This window comes from Puma concolor, chromosome A1, assembly GCF_028749965.1.
Source record: "Puma concolor isolate L17-30 chromosome A1, mPumCon1.1.hap2, whole genome shotgun sequence".
NCBI classification, from domain to species: Eukaryota; Metazoa; Chordata; class Mammalia; order Carnivora; family Felidae; genus Puma; species Puma concolor.
In genome coordinates, this window is record NC_141667.1 from 93,998,626 (window position 1) to 94,013,036 (window position 14,411).

At 35.0% G+C, this 14,411-nt stretch overlaps 1 protein-coding gene across 6 annotated transcripts in view; it reads right to left on the reverse strand.

The window, feature by feature from the left end:
* XRCC4 (X-ray repair cross complementing 4) overlaps positions 1 to 14,411 on the reverse strand; it is a 304,053-nt gene that overhangs the window by 174,647 nt on the left and 114,995 nt on the right. Inside the window, exon 7 of one of the 6 annotated variants that reach the window (XM_086697422.1) lies at positions 10,340 to 10,905. The exons of the other annotated variants lie outside the window; for them this stretch is intronic. Within the exon in view, the coding sequence (XP_086553548.1) occupies positions 10,802 to 10,905 (104 nt within the window). The 3' untranslated portion in view covers positions 10,340 to 10,801. Of the gene's footprint in view, positions 1 to 10,339; positions 10,906 to 14,411 lie in introns of those variants that run through there. 6 annotated transcript variants of the gene reach the window in all.

Here is a 14,411-nt window from a genome sequence, read left to right on the forward strand (position 1 = left end):
ATGGGGAAAAACTGAGAGCTTTCCCCCTGAGATCAGGAACATGACAGGGATGTCCACTCTCACTGCTGTTGTTTAACATAGTGTTAGAAGTGCTAGCATCAGCAGTCAAACAACAAAAGGAAATCAAAGGCATCAAAATTGGCAAAGATGAAGTCAAGCTTTCACTTTTTGCAGATATCATATTATACATGGAAAACCCGATAGACTCCACCAAAAGTCTGCCAGAACTGATACATGAATTCAGCAAAGTTGCAGGATACAAAATCAATGTACAGAAATCAGTTGCATTCTTATATACTAATAATGAAGCAACAGAAAGACAAATAAAGAAACTGATCCCAATCACAATTGCACTAAGAATCATAAAATACCTAGGAATAAACCTAACCAAAGATGTAAAAGATTGGTATGCTGAAAACTATAGAAAGCTTATGAAGGAAATTGAAAATATAAACAAACGGAAACACATTCCGTGCTCATGGATTGGAGGAATAAATATTGTTAAAATGTCAATACTACCCAAAGCAATCTACACCTTCAATGCAATCCCAATCAAAATTGCACCAGCCTTCTTCTTGAAGCTAAAACAAGCAATCCTAAAATTTGTGTGGAACCACAAAAGACCCCAAATAGCCAAAGTAATATTGAAGGAGAAAACCAAAGCGGAAGGCATCACAATCGCAGACTTTAGCCTCTACTACAAAGCTGTAATCATCAAGACAGCATGGTATTGGCACAAAAACAGACACATACACCAATGGAATAGGATAGAGACTCCAGAATTGGACCCACAAAAGTATGGCCAACTAATGTTTGACAAAGCAGGAAAGAATATCCAATGGAAGAAAGACAGTCTCTTCAACAAATGGTGCTGGGAGAACTGGACAGCAACATTCAGAAGAATGAAACTAGACCACTTTCTTACACCATTCACAAAAATAAACTAAAATGGATAAAGGACCTGAATGTGAGACAGGAAACTATCAAAACCCTAGAGGAGAAAACTGGAAAACACCTCTCTGACCTCAGCCGCAGCAATTTCTTACTTGACACATCTCCAAAGCCAAGGGAATTAAAAGCAAAAATAAACTATTGGGACCTCATGAAGATAAAAGCTTCTGCACTGCAAAGGAAACAATCAGCAAAACTAAAAGGCAACCAAAGGAATGGGAAAAGATATTTGCAAATGACATATTGCACAAAGGGCTAGTATCCAAAATCTATACAGAACTCACCAAACTCCACACCCAAAATAACAAATAATCCAGTGAAGAAATGGGCAGAAAACACGAATAGACACTTCTCTAAAGAAGACATGCAGATGGCCAACAGGGGCGTGAAAAGATGCTCAATGTCGCTCCTTATCAGGGAAATATAAATCAAAACCAAACTCAGATACCACGTCACTCCAGTCAGAGTGACTAAAATGAACAAATCAGGAGACTATAGATGCTGGAGAGGATGCGGAGAAATGGGAACCCTCTTGCACTGCTGGTGGGAATGCAAACTGGTGCAGCCGCTCTGGAAAACAGTGTGGAGGTTCTTCAAAAAAATTAAAAATAGATCTATCCTATGACCCAGCAATAGCACTGCTAGAAATTTACCCAAGGGATACAGGAGTACTGATGCATAGGAGCACTTGTACCCCAATGTTTATAGCAGCACTCTCAACAATAGCCAAATTATGGAAAGAGCCTAACTGTCCATCAACTGAGGAATGGATAAAGAAATTGTGGTTTATATACACAATCGAATACTTTGTGGCAAAGAGAAAGAATGAAATATGGCTTTTGTAGCAACGTGGATGGAACCGGAGAGTGTTATGCTAAGTGAAATAAGTCATACAAAGAAAGACAGATACCATATGTTTTCATTATTATGTGGATCGTGAGAAACTTAAAAGACCATGGGGGAGGGGAAGAAAGAAAAAAAAAAGAGAGAGGGAGGGAGCCAAACCATAAGAGACTCTTAAAAACTGAGAACAAACTGAGGGTTGATGGGGGGTGGGAAAGAGGGGAGAGTGGGTGATGGGTATTGAAGAGGGCACCTGTTGGGATGAACACTGGGTGTTGCATGGAAACCAATTTTACAATAAATTTCATATTAAAAAAGAAAACGTTAAAAATTTTTTTTAAATAAAAATTAAGTTTTAAGCATCTGTAAGGGTCAACTTAAACAGCATTTCTTAACTGAAGTTATACCATCACCTTTTGGACAGTCCTTTGTATGGTGCCACAACACTCTTAGATTTCATCATGCTATAATAATTTATCTAATATTTGTAAGCTCTATGAAGGCAGGGGTTGTGTTTATCTTATTCACTGTTGTTATAAGACAGACTAGCTGGGTTCTAAACACACAGTAATCCCTCAATGAATATTAGTTGATTAACTGATATAAATGCTTAAACACTAACAAAGTTAACAAATAACTTCTTAAAAATTATTTTGTATCCATGTAAAATACTATACTACTGTTTAGCTATGTGACCTGCGGCTAGTCTAGTTAACATTAAGAAAAGGAAAATATTGGGGCACCTCGGTGGCTCAGTCAGTTAAGCGTCCGACTTTGGCTCAGGTCATGATCTCGCGGTTCGTGAGTTCAAGCCCCACGTCGGGCTCTGTGCTGACAGCTCAGAGCCTGGGGCCTGTTTCGGATTCTGTGTCTCCCTCTCTCTCTCTGACCCTCCCCTGTTCATGCTCTGTCTCTCTGTCTCAAAAATAAATAAATGTTAACAAAATTAAAAAAAAAAAAAGAAAGAAAAGGAAAATATCAGTGAGGAAAAGCAGTTTATGAAACAGCAACATTAGCTTTCAATTTATATCATTTGGTAGTTAAAAATAACAAACACTGGAAAGCAGTTCTAATGGTTAATGACTTTTCTGAAAACAAAACTACAATTTTTAAGCTTTCAACAGCTTTGTAAAGTGGCCTCTGCCTGTGACCTGTGTCATGAAATGTTTGGACTGAACATAAAGCTTTCATTGTTGTACATGAGACAGGTATGGTTTGCTGTCAATGTAAGGCAATTTTTAACATTTTATTCATAGAGATTGAAAGGTTTTTAAAATTTTCATTTTTTAAAATTTTGGTCAACTTTTAATAAAACCTAGGTTTTTTACAGAGCTTAGGATTTCACTGAGGTAATATGAATGAAAACTTTGGATACAAAATGAAACATAAACCTGTTTTAAAGAAATGATATATGAAATCTTTCAGTTTTGTTTTATTTTAAATAATGTATTTTTAAAAATGGTTTTTTTTTTGTTTTTTTTTTTTAATTTTCAGACAGAGAGAAAGCAAGAGCAGGGAAGGGGCAGAGAGTATGAGAGAATCCCAAGCAGGCTCCATGCGGCCAGTGCACAGCCCCATGTAGGGCTCTATCTCATGAACCATAAGATCATGACCTGAGCTGAAAGCATGAGTTGCATGTTTAACCAACTGAGCAAGCCAGGTGCCCCTGTTTTAAATAATGTATTACCAGACTCTGGGTAACTTGGTTAGAAGGAGGACAAGATCACTAGTTTAACTAGCAAGTCAAAATCAGAATAGGATTAAAGTGGCAAAAGTTGGGGCCCTTGGGTGACTCTCTCTCTCTCTCTCTACCCCTCTCCCGCTTGCACGCGTGCTTTCTTTCTGTCAAAATAAAAAATAAAATGTGGCAAAAGTGAAGAGCTGCATAATTATATGGTAAACTAGGTAGATAAGAATCATCTTATGTCACCTAAAGACCTTGTCTTTTAGGTGACAGACACTTTCTTTGTGACTTTTAAGTCACAGACCTTTTCTTTTTTAGCAGGAAGGACTTGACTCAGGTTACATGACATGATGTACTTTTCCACTTTATTTTGCCAGTATCTGTTTAAACTTTGAAAATTTTAGAATAATTTTGATACATTAAGAAAAAGTAGTCTATTTTATTTGCACTTCTTTAAACCCCTGTGTAATAAGATTAATGCCTTTGTGATATAATTTAGCGATGTCATAGTGGTTTTGTAAAGAGGCAAATATGAGGCTAAATTTCAGAGGCTTCCCTTGAAAACTGTGCAAAGATTTTCAAAAAGATCTGCAATGCTATACATGTTCCAACTAGCCTTCAAACCAAATGTGATTAAAGCAATACTTTTACTAAGGATTAAAAAAAAATTCTCTGCCAAATAGTCAAATAACTAAGATAATGTTTATACTGAGTTAATAAAATACTTCAGAATAATCCTAAACCTTACAGTTAATCACTGACAAAATGGCTATAGGTAATTCTGTAAAGGTTTTTGTTTTAATATGTAAAATTAGGTTTGGAGAAGTAAGACCAAACAGTTACCTGTGGTATAAAAAATGCCCTAAAATACATGGTTCTGGGAGAACAGGAGAGCTACATGTAAAAGAAGGAAACTGGACAACTTTTAACACTATACATAAAAATAAGCTTACATTAGATTAAAGACCTAGATGTGAGATCTGAAACCACAAAAATCCTAAAGGAGAATGTAGGCAGTAATTTCTCTGCCACTGGCCACAGCAACATTTTTCTGGATACTTCTTCTAAGGCAAGGGAAACATAAGCAAAAATGGACTATTTGGATTAAATTAAAAAATAAAAAAAAGCTTTTGCATTTGAAAAGAAACTATCAATAAAACAAAAAGACAACCTACAGAATGGAAGAAGATATCTGCAAATGATGTATCTGTTAAGTCACAAGAATAAAAAGCACAGCATAAGGAACACAATGATATTATAATAGCGATGTAATAGGGCAGATAGTAGCTGCACTTGTGGTGAACACAGCATAAGGTATGAACTTGTCAAATCACTGTGTTGTATACCTGAAACTAATGTAACATTGTGTGTCAACTATACAAAAAGAGGAAAAAAAGGCAAAACAAAGCCCTGATTCTATAATTCATCATGCTTTTTAAAACTTATTATCTTATATTATCTGAATTTGATAAGAAAAACTAAATGTACTCTAAGGCCATTTTTAGGCACTTTAAGGTGCATATTGGGTTACATGTCTTGCGCAAACAAGAAAGCTTTTCTTCAGAAACTTTATTTCCAAACATCCACATGCTTTTCTTTACATTAAACTTTAGTTTTTATTTGTTTTTAATTGTTTTAAACATGTTATTTAATTTTGAGAGACAGAGAGACACAGTGTGAGTGGGAAAGGGGCAGAGAGAAAGAGGGAGACACAGAATCTAAGGCAGGCTCCTGGCTCTGAGCTGTCAGCACAGAGCCAGACAGACAGAGGGCTTGAACTCATGGACTGCAAGATCATGACCTGAGCTCAAGTTGGACACTTAGCCAACTGAGCCACCCAGGCACCCCAAACTTTTGTTTTTAATGGGCAACTTAAGGAATTTTTGTTTGTAGATTTTTTATTTTCCAATAAAAACTCTGTAATGTTTTTATTCTAAACCAAATTATTGTATATCCTTTTACCTTAATACTCAAAATTACACAAACAACATCAAAATAATTTTAAGCATTGATTTGACAAAAGTAACAGTGGGAATTTATTACAGTTTATTATGAATATACAGTTTCCATTAGATATATGAATCCTGTTTAGCAATCACTGTTGGCAAAGCCTGTAAAATGCCACTATCCCATAACTTGCCAAAAACCAAACTGGGAATCCTACTTGATGCCTTCCAAAACTTCATCTTGCACATCCTATCAGCACCTTGTAAAAGGTTCTTAAAGTTGTCCAATAATTCTCTGCATCCGGAGTATTCCACAATCCTTTCCCTAGATTATTGCTATATCTTATAAATAGCCAAGTGGTTACAATTCATTCCCTAGAAAACATTGAGGGGAATTTTTCTAAAACTGCAAATCTAATCAAGTCTTGTCCTTTTTCAATGCCTTGAAAGCAAAGGTAAAACTCTCTAATGCACTTAATATCTCTTTCTTCTCTTGGTTCAACTAACTTTTACAGTCTTCCTGAATTTTGCCTGATGCATCTATCAATCATTCTCTCTCTCTCTCTCTCTCTCTCTCTCTCTCTCTCTCTCTCTCTCTCCCTCCCTCCCTCCCTCCCTCCTTGGATTTTGCACATACAATTTTCTTAAGATATAGTGTTTTCCATCTATCGTTCAACTGGCTCTCACTCATCCTTATTATCTCAGAAAAGATACTATGTTAGGAAGCCTCAGACGTCTCGGTTAAATGTCCCTCCTCTGGGTTCCCATAGTATCTTTTACTACTCTTATCACTGTAGTATAGAGTGGGAAGGTCACAAACTTAGAAAAATGAAGTCTGGAAAAACTGTTTTGGGTCTCCTAGGGAGCCATATATACAGTGGGGTTGAATCTTATTGTACAGTCAGTGCACGTGGCAAACAATCACAATTAATCAAAGCTACCCTTAAAGATTCCTTAAGTTCCATTAAATACAGTCATATGTAGTGTGTATAATTCTGTATATTTGTCCATAAATATTTCATAACTACCATGGTGTGCAGTTTTGTAGAGACATTGTATTTTGAAAAAAAATTACTCAAGGCCTTCAATAACCTAAACACATCATCAATATGGAAACATTTGACTTGCTAGCTCTCCTGGTTTAAAGTCATTATTTTATTTTATTTTATTTTATTTTATTTTATTTTATTTTATTTTATTTTATTTTATTTTATTTATTTTTTCAATATATGAAATTTATTGCAAATTAGTTTCCATACAACACCCAGTGCTCATCCCAAAAGATGCCCTCATTTTAATCTTCTGTGGAAGATGTTATCAGTTCCTCTAATGCTTCCCTAGGCAGATTTCTCTACGGTTCCCAATTAATTTTTCATTGTTTTCTTTCATGGATGAAGATATCACCTTACTTGCTTGGCTACCTAAGTAGTGCTTACCATTTCTTTGTCAACAGCCTCACACCTTAAAGTTACTCACACTTGTTCATAAGTTTTTCCTACTGGTATTAACTCTTGTCAGGCTTGATTCCTTTCATTACTGGTGGACATACATTTGTTAAGTGGAATAGTAGGCAAGTGGCAGAACTATTTAAAAATAAAAGTTTTTAACTCCTGGTAAAATTATATTTGCCTAGAAAATACAGTTAAGGAAGGTTAAATTAAATATATATTAATAAATATATAATTTTTACATTAATATATAACATATATATAAAAGGCTACTGCACTATAATTCATAAATGAATGACTAATAAGTCCAAATTTCAATTTTTAAAGTATTTTAATTTTTTTAATGTTTATTTTTTAGAGAAAGAGACAGAGAGAGAGAGAAAGAGAGAGGGAGGTCGGGGAGGGACAGATGGAACGGGAGGCACAGAATCTGAAGCAGGCTCCAGGCTCTGAGCTGTAAGCACAGAGCCCAATGCAGGGCTCAAACTTGTGAACCACAAGATCATGACCTGAGCCAAAGTCAGATGCTCAACCGAGGCTCAACTGAGCCACCCAGGTGCCCCAATTTTAATTAAGGTATTTTAATCATGAAATGGGAAATGGGGATATCACAGCATAGTAGGCCTCACAGAATTATCATCTTACTCTCCCTGAAATTTATAAGTTTTTTCACCTATACATTTACCATAATACTTCGTCATAAGTTAAAAAGGACAAACTGTTACTATAAAGAGCTAGAATTTTTAGACATTATAATTTTGTATAAAATGGGAAAAAAGATAAGGCTACCAATATAAGAAAAGTCTTTCCAACGAAGTAGGTGCTACATGTATCCCTGCATTTTGGTATTTATAATTATTCCATAATTAACTGAAATTTAGGAAAAAAGGTCCATCATATTGCCTACAATACTGCTGGTGTTCAAAATATTTTTAAATGAAAATAGCAAGAAAAATACTGAAGATTTTATAAATAAAATATAATCTAAAAGATGGCAAAACTTTTGTAATTAAATACAAACTTAAACAAAAATAAGTTTGATTTGTTTATCTATAAACATAACTTCTAAAAAAAAAAGAAGCCAATAATATTCATTATAAAGCAAACACTGAATTCAAAGCCTAATACATTAAATTAGAGTTGTCATTTAAAATGCTCTTATGGAGAATATTCTGACCTTGTACAAAGGAGTATATTATTTGTAAATAATGGTTACCAGATATCTTAGCCAAAAAACACAGTTACACAGGAGAAGTTATCATAACACAGCTGGGAAAATACAGAAGCAGAAAAAAATGTCTGTAAGTGTGTTCACATAGACAAATAGATCTATACCTATACACATACATGTCTATAAATAAATTGGAAAATAAAAAACTATAAGTGTTCTAAATAAAAGTGAGAAGTACTATTGCTAACTAAGACGAAAAATAGGGGTAAAAAATAACTGGGAAGAAACTAGGATAAATAACTTGATTGAGAAAATACAGAAACATGAGGGGAAAAAACAGGGATCTTCAAGAATCAGTATTCAACAGACAAATAACACACTTCCTGGAGGTCACAGGATTGTTGTGGATGCCTATGTAACATGTTTTAAACTCACTGTCTCCATAATTGCCGTTGGATTTATTTGACCAATTTGAATTGCAGAGGAAAAAGGTAAATTTAATGAGTTCATAAATCATTCTGAGTAAAGCTGATGTTATTTTCTTAGAGTGGAATCAGCACAAAATTTTTGCCTAACTTTGTGATTCAGGGACTGAGTCAATAGAAACAAAAAAGAATACCCACATTCTTTTGGATATCATCTTTGATGCCAACTGTAATAATTTAGATACCTCCTCTTTATAAAAGTTTATAAAACTGCCCTTTAAAAAATTAATAGACACAAGCTCTACTCATAAAGGTATAATAATACAGAAACAACAATTAAATGGAAAATACATAGATTAAAAAAAATCACTGCCCTTGAACATGTGGTACCTTTTTTAACAGGGTTAGGTGGCAATTAAAAATTTTGTAAAACATTGTATGTTGCCAACACGTATGTAACAATAACACTAAATATAATCATGCAAGGTTTAAGACCTTCCCAAGAGCTAGACCTTGGCTAACAGTAGCTTAGATATCAAGCCCATCATGACATGCCAACAACTGGCTTGAATCCTAAATTGAGGGAAGCAGAAAGAGTACAACTAAGCAGTAAGCAATTCAATCATAAACGATCAAGGTGGGCAAGAGGATGGTATGAATACATCTTACTACCATGACTCTAAAGCTATAGAAAATGAGAGTATAGAGACAAGTATCCAGATAAACAAATGCCATCTCTCACAAAAGTAACTCAAATCTCTGAGTTATCCAGATAACTAAGAACTAGGTCACTACTTTGGGAGACCTAGCCTCAAATTTTCTTCTTTAGATCACAATAATATACAATAATATTAGATCTAAATTTGTTTTTAAATAGAAAAAGAAAACAGGTAGGAAGAGAGAGAGAGAGAGAGGATAAAGAGGGGAGAGAGAGAGGGAAAGAGAGGGTGAAAAGAAGGAAATTTTAACCAAACTGTTATCTAAAATTAATTTGTATTTTTTCTTCTCTGATCAAATGATATATCTTAAAATATCTTTCAAACAATTATTTACTTCATCTATATTCATTTTCTAGATAAACAATTATTCTTCCTTAATGCAGATATCAAATGAACATTTTAAAACTGAAAATTTAAATAAACTCACATGTTTACAGTCATGAAAAAAATCTTACACAATTATTCACAAAATAATTTGTCACTAACTTTTCCTCATTTACCTTATATGTATTAATGTGTTACTTCTATGATGCCAATAAAATTATATTCCTAGGTTTCTAGTAACCACATGTTTCTGCTTTGTTTTGAGACAATAAATTATTTTAAAATCTACTAACTCTAAATTGTTACACTAACCAGGATAAGTCTAAAAATTAATAAGGCCACTTCCTAGACTTCCTTCTTCAAGTCTATATGGCAACAGATTAATTTCAAAATCTCTTGTTTCAGTAATTATAATAAAGAAAATAAGGGACCCTAATGATTTAAGCCATGAATAGTTTTTTGTTACCAAAACACCTGTTGCTATTTCAAAACCTATTTTCATTAAATACAGAAGAATGTTGATTTTGTTACCCGAGGACATCAAAAGCTAAGAAAACAAACTTTCTTTAATGTTAGAACCATTCTCAGAACACTTTTCCCAACCCAAGTGATTTTAACATGCTGCTCCTTCTCAGGATGGGGCTTTTATAAAGTATTTTACATTAATGTTTCAAGCTGGTGTGACTTATCTTTGATATGTTGCTAATATATAGCAATGTTTAACTTCTTCAAAACAGCACTGTTAGTATGAATATGTAAAACTGACCTCAGCAGAAAGCAACCTCTAGAAAGCTGAATTTAATTTTATCAAAACTCATGTTAAAGATGTTTTCATCTTCTCAACAAGAATTTATTGGTTTTCAACAGTGGACAACAGTCAGTATAGGACTATGAATACAGAAAGAAGGGAAATACAAGAGGTGAGTTCAGGATCACTCTGTGTTTCTGACTGGTGGCATTTTCTGGACCTCAGTACAGGGAGGTAGATGGAGCCCTAGTAGAATACAATGATTTCACTCAATTGTGTTGAGGCAGAAATTAGAATTTGGTACTATTGAAATAGTTGGAACCTGCAGTGCAAAACACTGGACAACAGATAACTGTAAACAAAAATGGGCCCCAAAAGGGGACATCTCAAATTGTTAGATGAATAATAAACTGCACATGCACTGAGCAAGACTGTAAGGCCCAGTAGAAAATAGCCAGAGCTGTCACCTGAATAAAAATTCCAAATGTTAAAGGGGTGCCTGGGTGGCTCAGTTGGTTCAGTGTCCAACGCTTGATTTTGGCTCAGGTCGTGATCTCACAGTCATGACATAGAGCGCTGCATTGGGCTCCACACCCAGCATGGAGACTGCTGAAGATTCTTCCTCCTCCTCTGCCACATGTGCTCTCTTTCTCTCTCTCAAAAAAAAAAAAAAAAAAAAAAAAAAAATCCCAAATGTGACATATACTATGAGATGCAGAGCATCTCACTGGTACAGTAAAATACCACACTGAAAATGCTAAGTATTCAGGAGAGCCACCCCAATTAAGCTTGGAAAAAAGGATCAAGTTTATTTGCCAGTAAATTAACTACCTGCCAGGGCAAAACTCAACATTCGTTAAAAGAAGACCACAGATTCCAGACTCTCAACAACATAAATTATAATAAAAAAATTACTGGACATGTAGAATAGGAAAATGTGATCCATAATAAGGAAGAAATCGCTAATACTTTGAGTACATAATGAGGAGAGTTATATTCACTACACTCACCATTATAAAATAGTACAGCTCTTAGAATTGTAGAAACATCACATTTAAATTAGTATGCCCCTTCAATTCTAAAAACATTATCTCAAAAAGATATGCTCTAAGAGCCTGCCTTCATCTGCCACATCCCCACTATTGCTTATTCCGCTCTCCATTAATTCAAGTCTTTCTGAGCAACAGGTACACAGCAAAGAAATAAGCTATTCAGAGCCCTGAACATCAACTTTTGGCTTATATATAAGGAGGCTGGGTAGATCATCAAATCTAGCACATTATTCTTTCTTGCCCTTCCTTCCTACACATCATTAAAATGTGCTTCCAATTTCCTCATCTATTGCCTCCTTTATCCTGCTGATGTCAGTATTCAGGATCAATGCTCTGTTGATATCTTTCTGCTAGCTCTCATTTTCATTAAATTGACCCACAGTCCTTTCCAGGGTAATTGTGTGCAACTGACTGCCTTTTTCATGGTTAAGAAACTCCTTGTTCAAAACTGAACTGTGTCTCCCCAAGATTCATGTATTAAAGCCCTAACCCCCAATGTACCTCAGAATATGACTATATTTACAGATATAGTCTTTAAGAGGTAATTAAGGTTAAGTCAGGTTATATGAGTGGACTCTGTTCTGATATGATTGGTATACATATAAGAAGAGAGACAACAGAAATGCTCACACACAAATAAAAAGCCACGAGAGGACACAGCAAAAAGCACAACCATCTGCAGATGGAGAGAGAGGCCTCATGAAAAACTATACCTGCCAACACCTTGATCTTGGATTTCCAGCCTCAAGAATTGTGAGAAAATAGATTTCCGTCATTTAAGCCACCCAGGCTATGGTATTTTTTTTTTTTATTATGGCAACCCTAGCAAACCAATATATGCATAAATACATTTTCATTTTTGCTGGGCATTCAACCAACTTCCTCATCATTGTGAAATGCCACCACATCCCTTAAGACATCATTCTTATCCCATGAAGTAAGACGAGCACATAGCCAGACCACTTACCAATCACTACTACTTCTACATTATTATTCCAATATTACATGTCAGTCTTTAAGGATGATAAGTTTGATTTTAAACGGAAATGATACATCAGGAGGAGGGGTTGTAAATATATCTTGGTTGAAAAACACAAACAGCACGGTGGTGTTACATAAATTTGTTTAAGAGAGAGTTATATATGACACCTGGATTTGAAGCCCAGTTTCCCTGCTTATTATCTGTGTAACCTTGAGCAAGCTACTGAATCTCAATGTGGATAATAATAGTACCTACTTTATGCTGTTGTATGTTGAATATGTTAATATTTGTAAAGTACTTAGCCTGGCACATTAACTGTTATATAAGTGATTTGCTATTATCGAGGGAAGTGATTTTGGATGAGATTGCTAAGTGAGTGCAGGGAAAAGGACCAAGGTGACAGGAAGGCTGAAGTAGCAAGTGTTGATTATATATTAGAAATTTGAAGGTAAATGAAGGTTAGATTCAATAATAATTTTAAAAATGAGTAGAACAAGAGAGAAAAGTTTTTTTTTTTATTTTAGGATAAAGGAGAATTGAATATATTTACAATTTCACAGATGAGACTCCTTGAAGGTGAGAGAATAGGCATTAATAAAGCAAAACACTGAAAAGAGATTAAGGAGGTCAAATACTGTCTGGAGCAGGTCAGGGCCCATTAATAAGTTATAAATTAAGAGGATGGTAACCAGATTTTAAAAACCAAAATATCTTAGAGAACATTAGAATTCAAGAGATGTAACAGTGTGAGTAGTGTCTCATGAAATGAAATGTGTCAGCTTTATATACACATATAAATGTGTATACTCGGCTGAAATATGCAATATATTCTTACTGTGGGTCTCGGTTGAAAACGTTCTTACCTTAGAGTATAAGGCACTTTGGAAAGAGATTTTTCTTCTGACGTGAGAAGAAAAAAGTATCAGTGAACTGGGATTGGAAACGTATTATTCAATTTAACAAAATTAATTCACCTATCCATTACATTCATTACAAAAGAAACTAGTATAAAATTATGTTGTGCTTCTTGGATTTTAAACTAAATGAGTGAAATGATTTACCAAATGTATTAACTTAAAAGTCTTACAACTTAATTTTCTTATTTATTTTGTTTTACTGAATATTTAACACAGTGAATGAATCACTCTTTGAAAGTCTTGTGGGCTATTCATTAGATGCCAATTATATATAAAGACTGGTTTTCATTCACCTGTATTACTTATTTTGCATTCTAAGAAACACCTCAAAACTTATCTTTGCCCTTCTTCTTTTTTTAATGTTTATTTATGTTTGAGAGAGAGAGAGAGAGACAGAAAGAGAGAGAGAGACAGAGAGAACAAGCAGGGGAGGGGCAGAGAGACAGGGAGACACAGAATCCAAAGCAGGCTCCAGGCTCTGAGCTGTCAGCACAGAGCCCAACACGGGGCTCGAACTCATGGACCGTGAGATCATAACCTGAGCCAAAGTCAGCTGCTTAGCCAACTGAGCCACCCAGATGCCCCACTTTTGCTCTTCTTGACAGTGCTTGTAGAGGACAAGGTTCAGAACTCCCAGGATCTCATGCAGCTAGCTCTCCCGGGTGATTCTGCCCACTTTTCCCAGCTTCGGCTGTCATCTACAGAATATGGAGACTGCCCTTGTGTGCTTCCCTTGCTCTGGACACACAGCTCCAACTATTTCTGGGACATTTTTTTTTTTTTTTAATCTGAGATTCCTAAAGCACAAATTCAATATCTGAAAATTTTAAATTTTAAAAATTTAAATCATTCATTTTGATCACTAGCCTTACCATCAACCTACTAGTTTAAGGTAGAAATGTAAAAGTCAGAATGTTCTCATCCTTCTGCAGTAAATCATCAAGTTCTGTCAATCCTGTCTCCAAATAGCTCTCCGTGTCTCCCCCTCCATCTCAGAGGACATTATTTTCTCTCATTTTAATTCAAAGCCCTTTTAATTCATCTCCACCTTCTTGTTTTTCTCTTTCTGGTTAGTCTTCCACACTCAAATCAGTTACCTTTCTAAAATGTCAGTGTATTATATTCTAGAAATCCAGCTTATCTCTCCCCATTCTTCCATGACACCTGCACTTTTAGCCAGTCACATACAACTTGTGTCTCT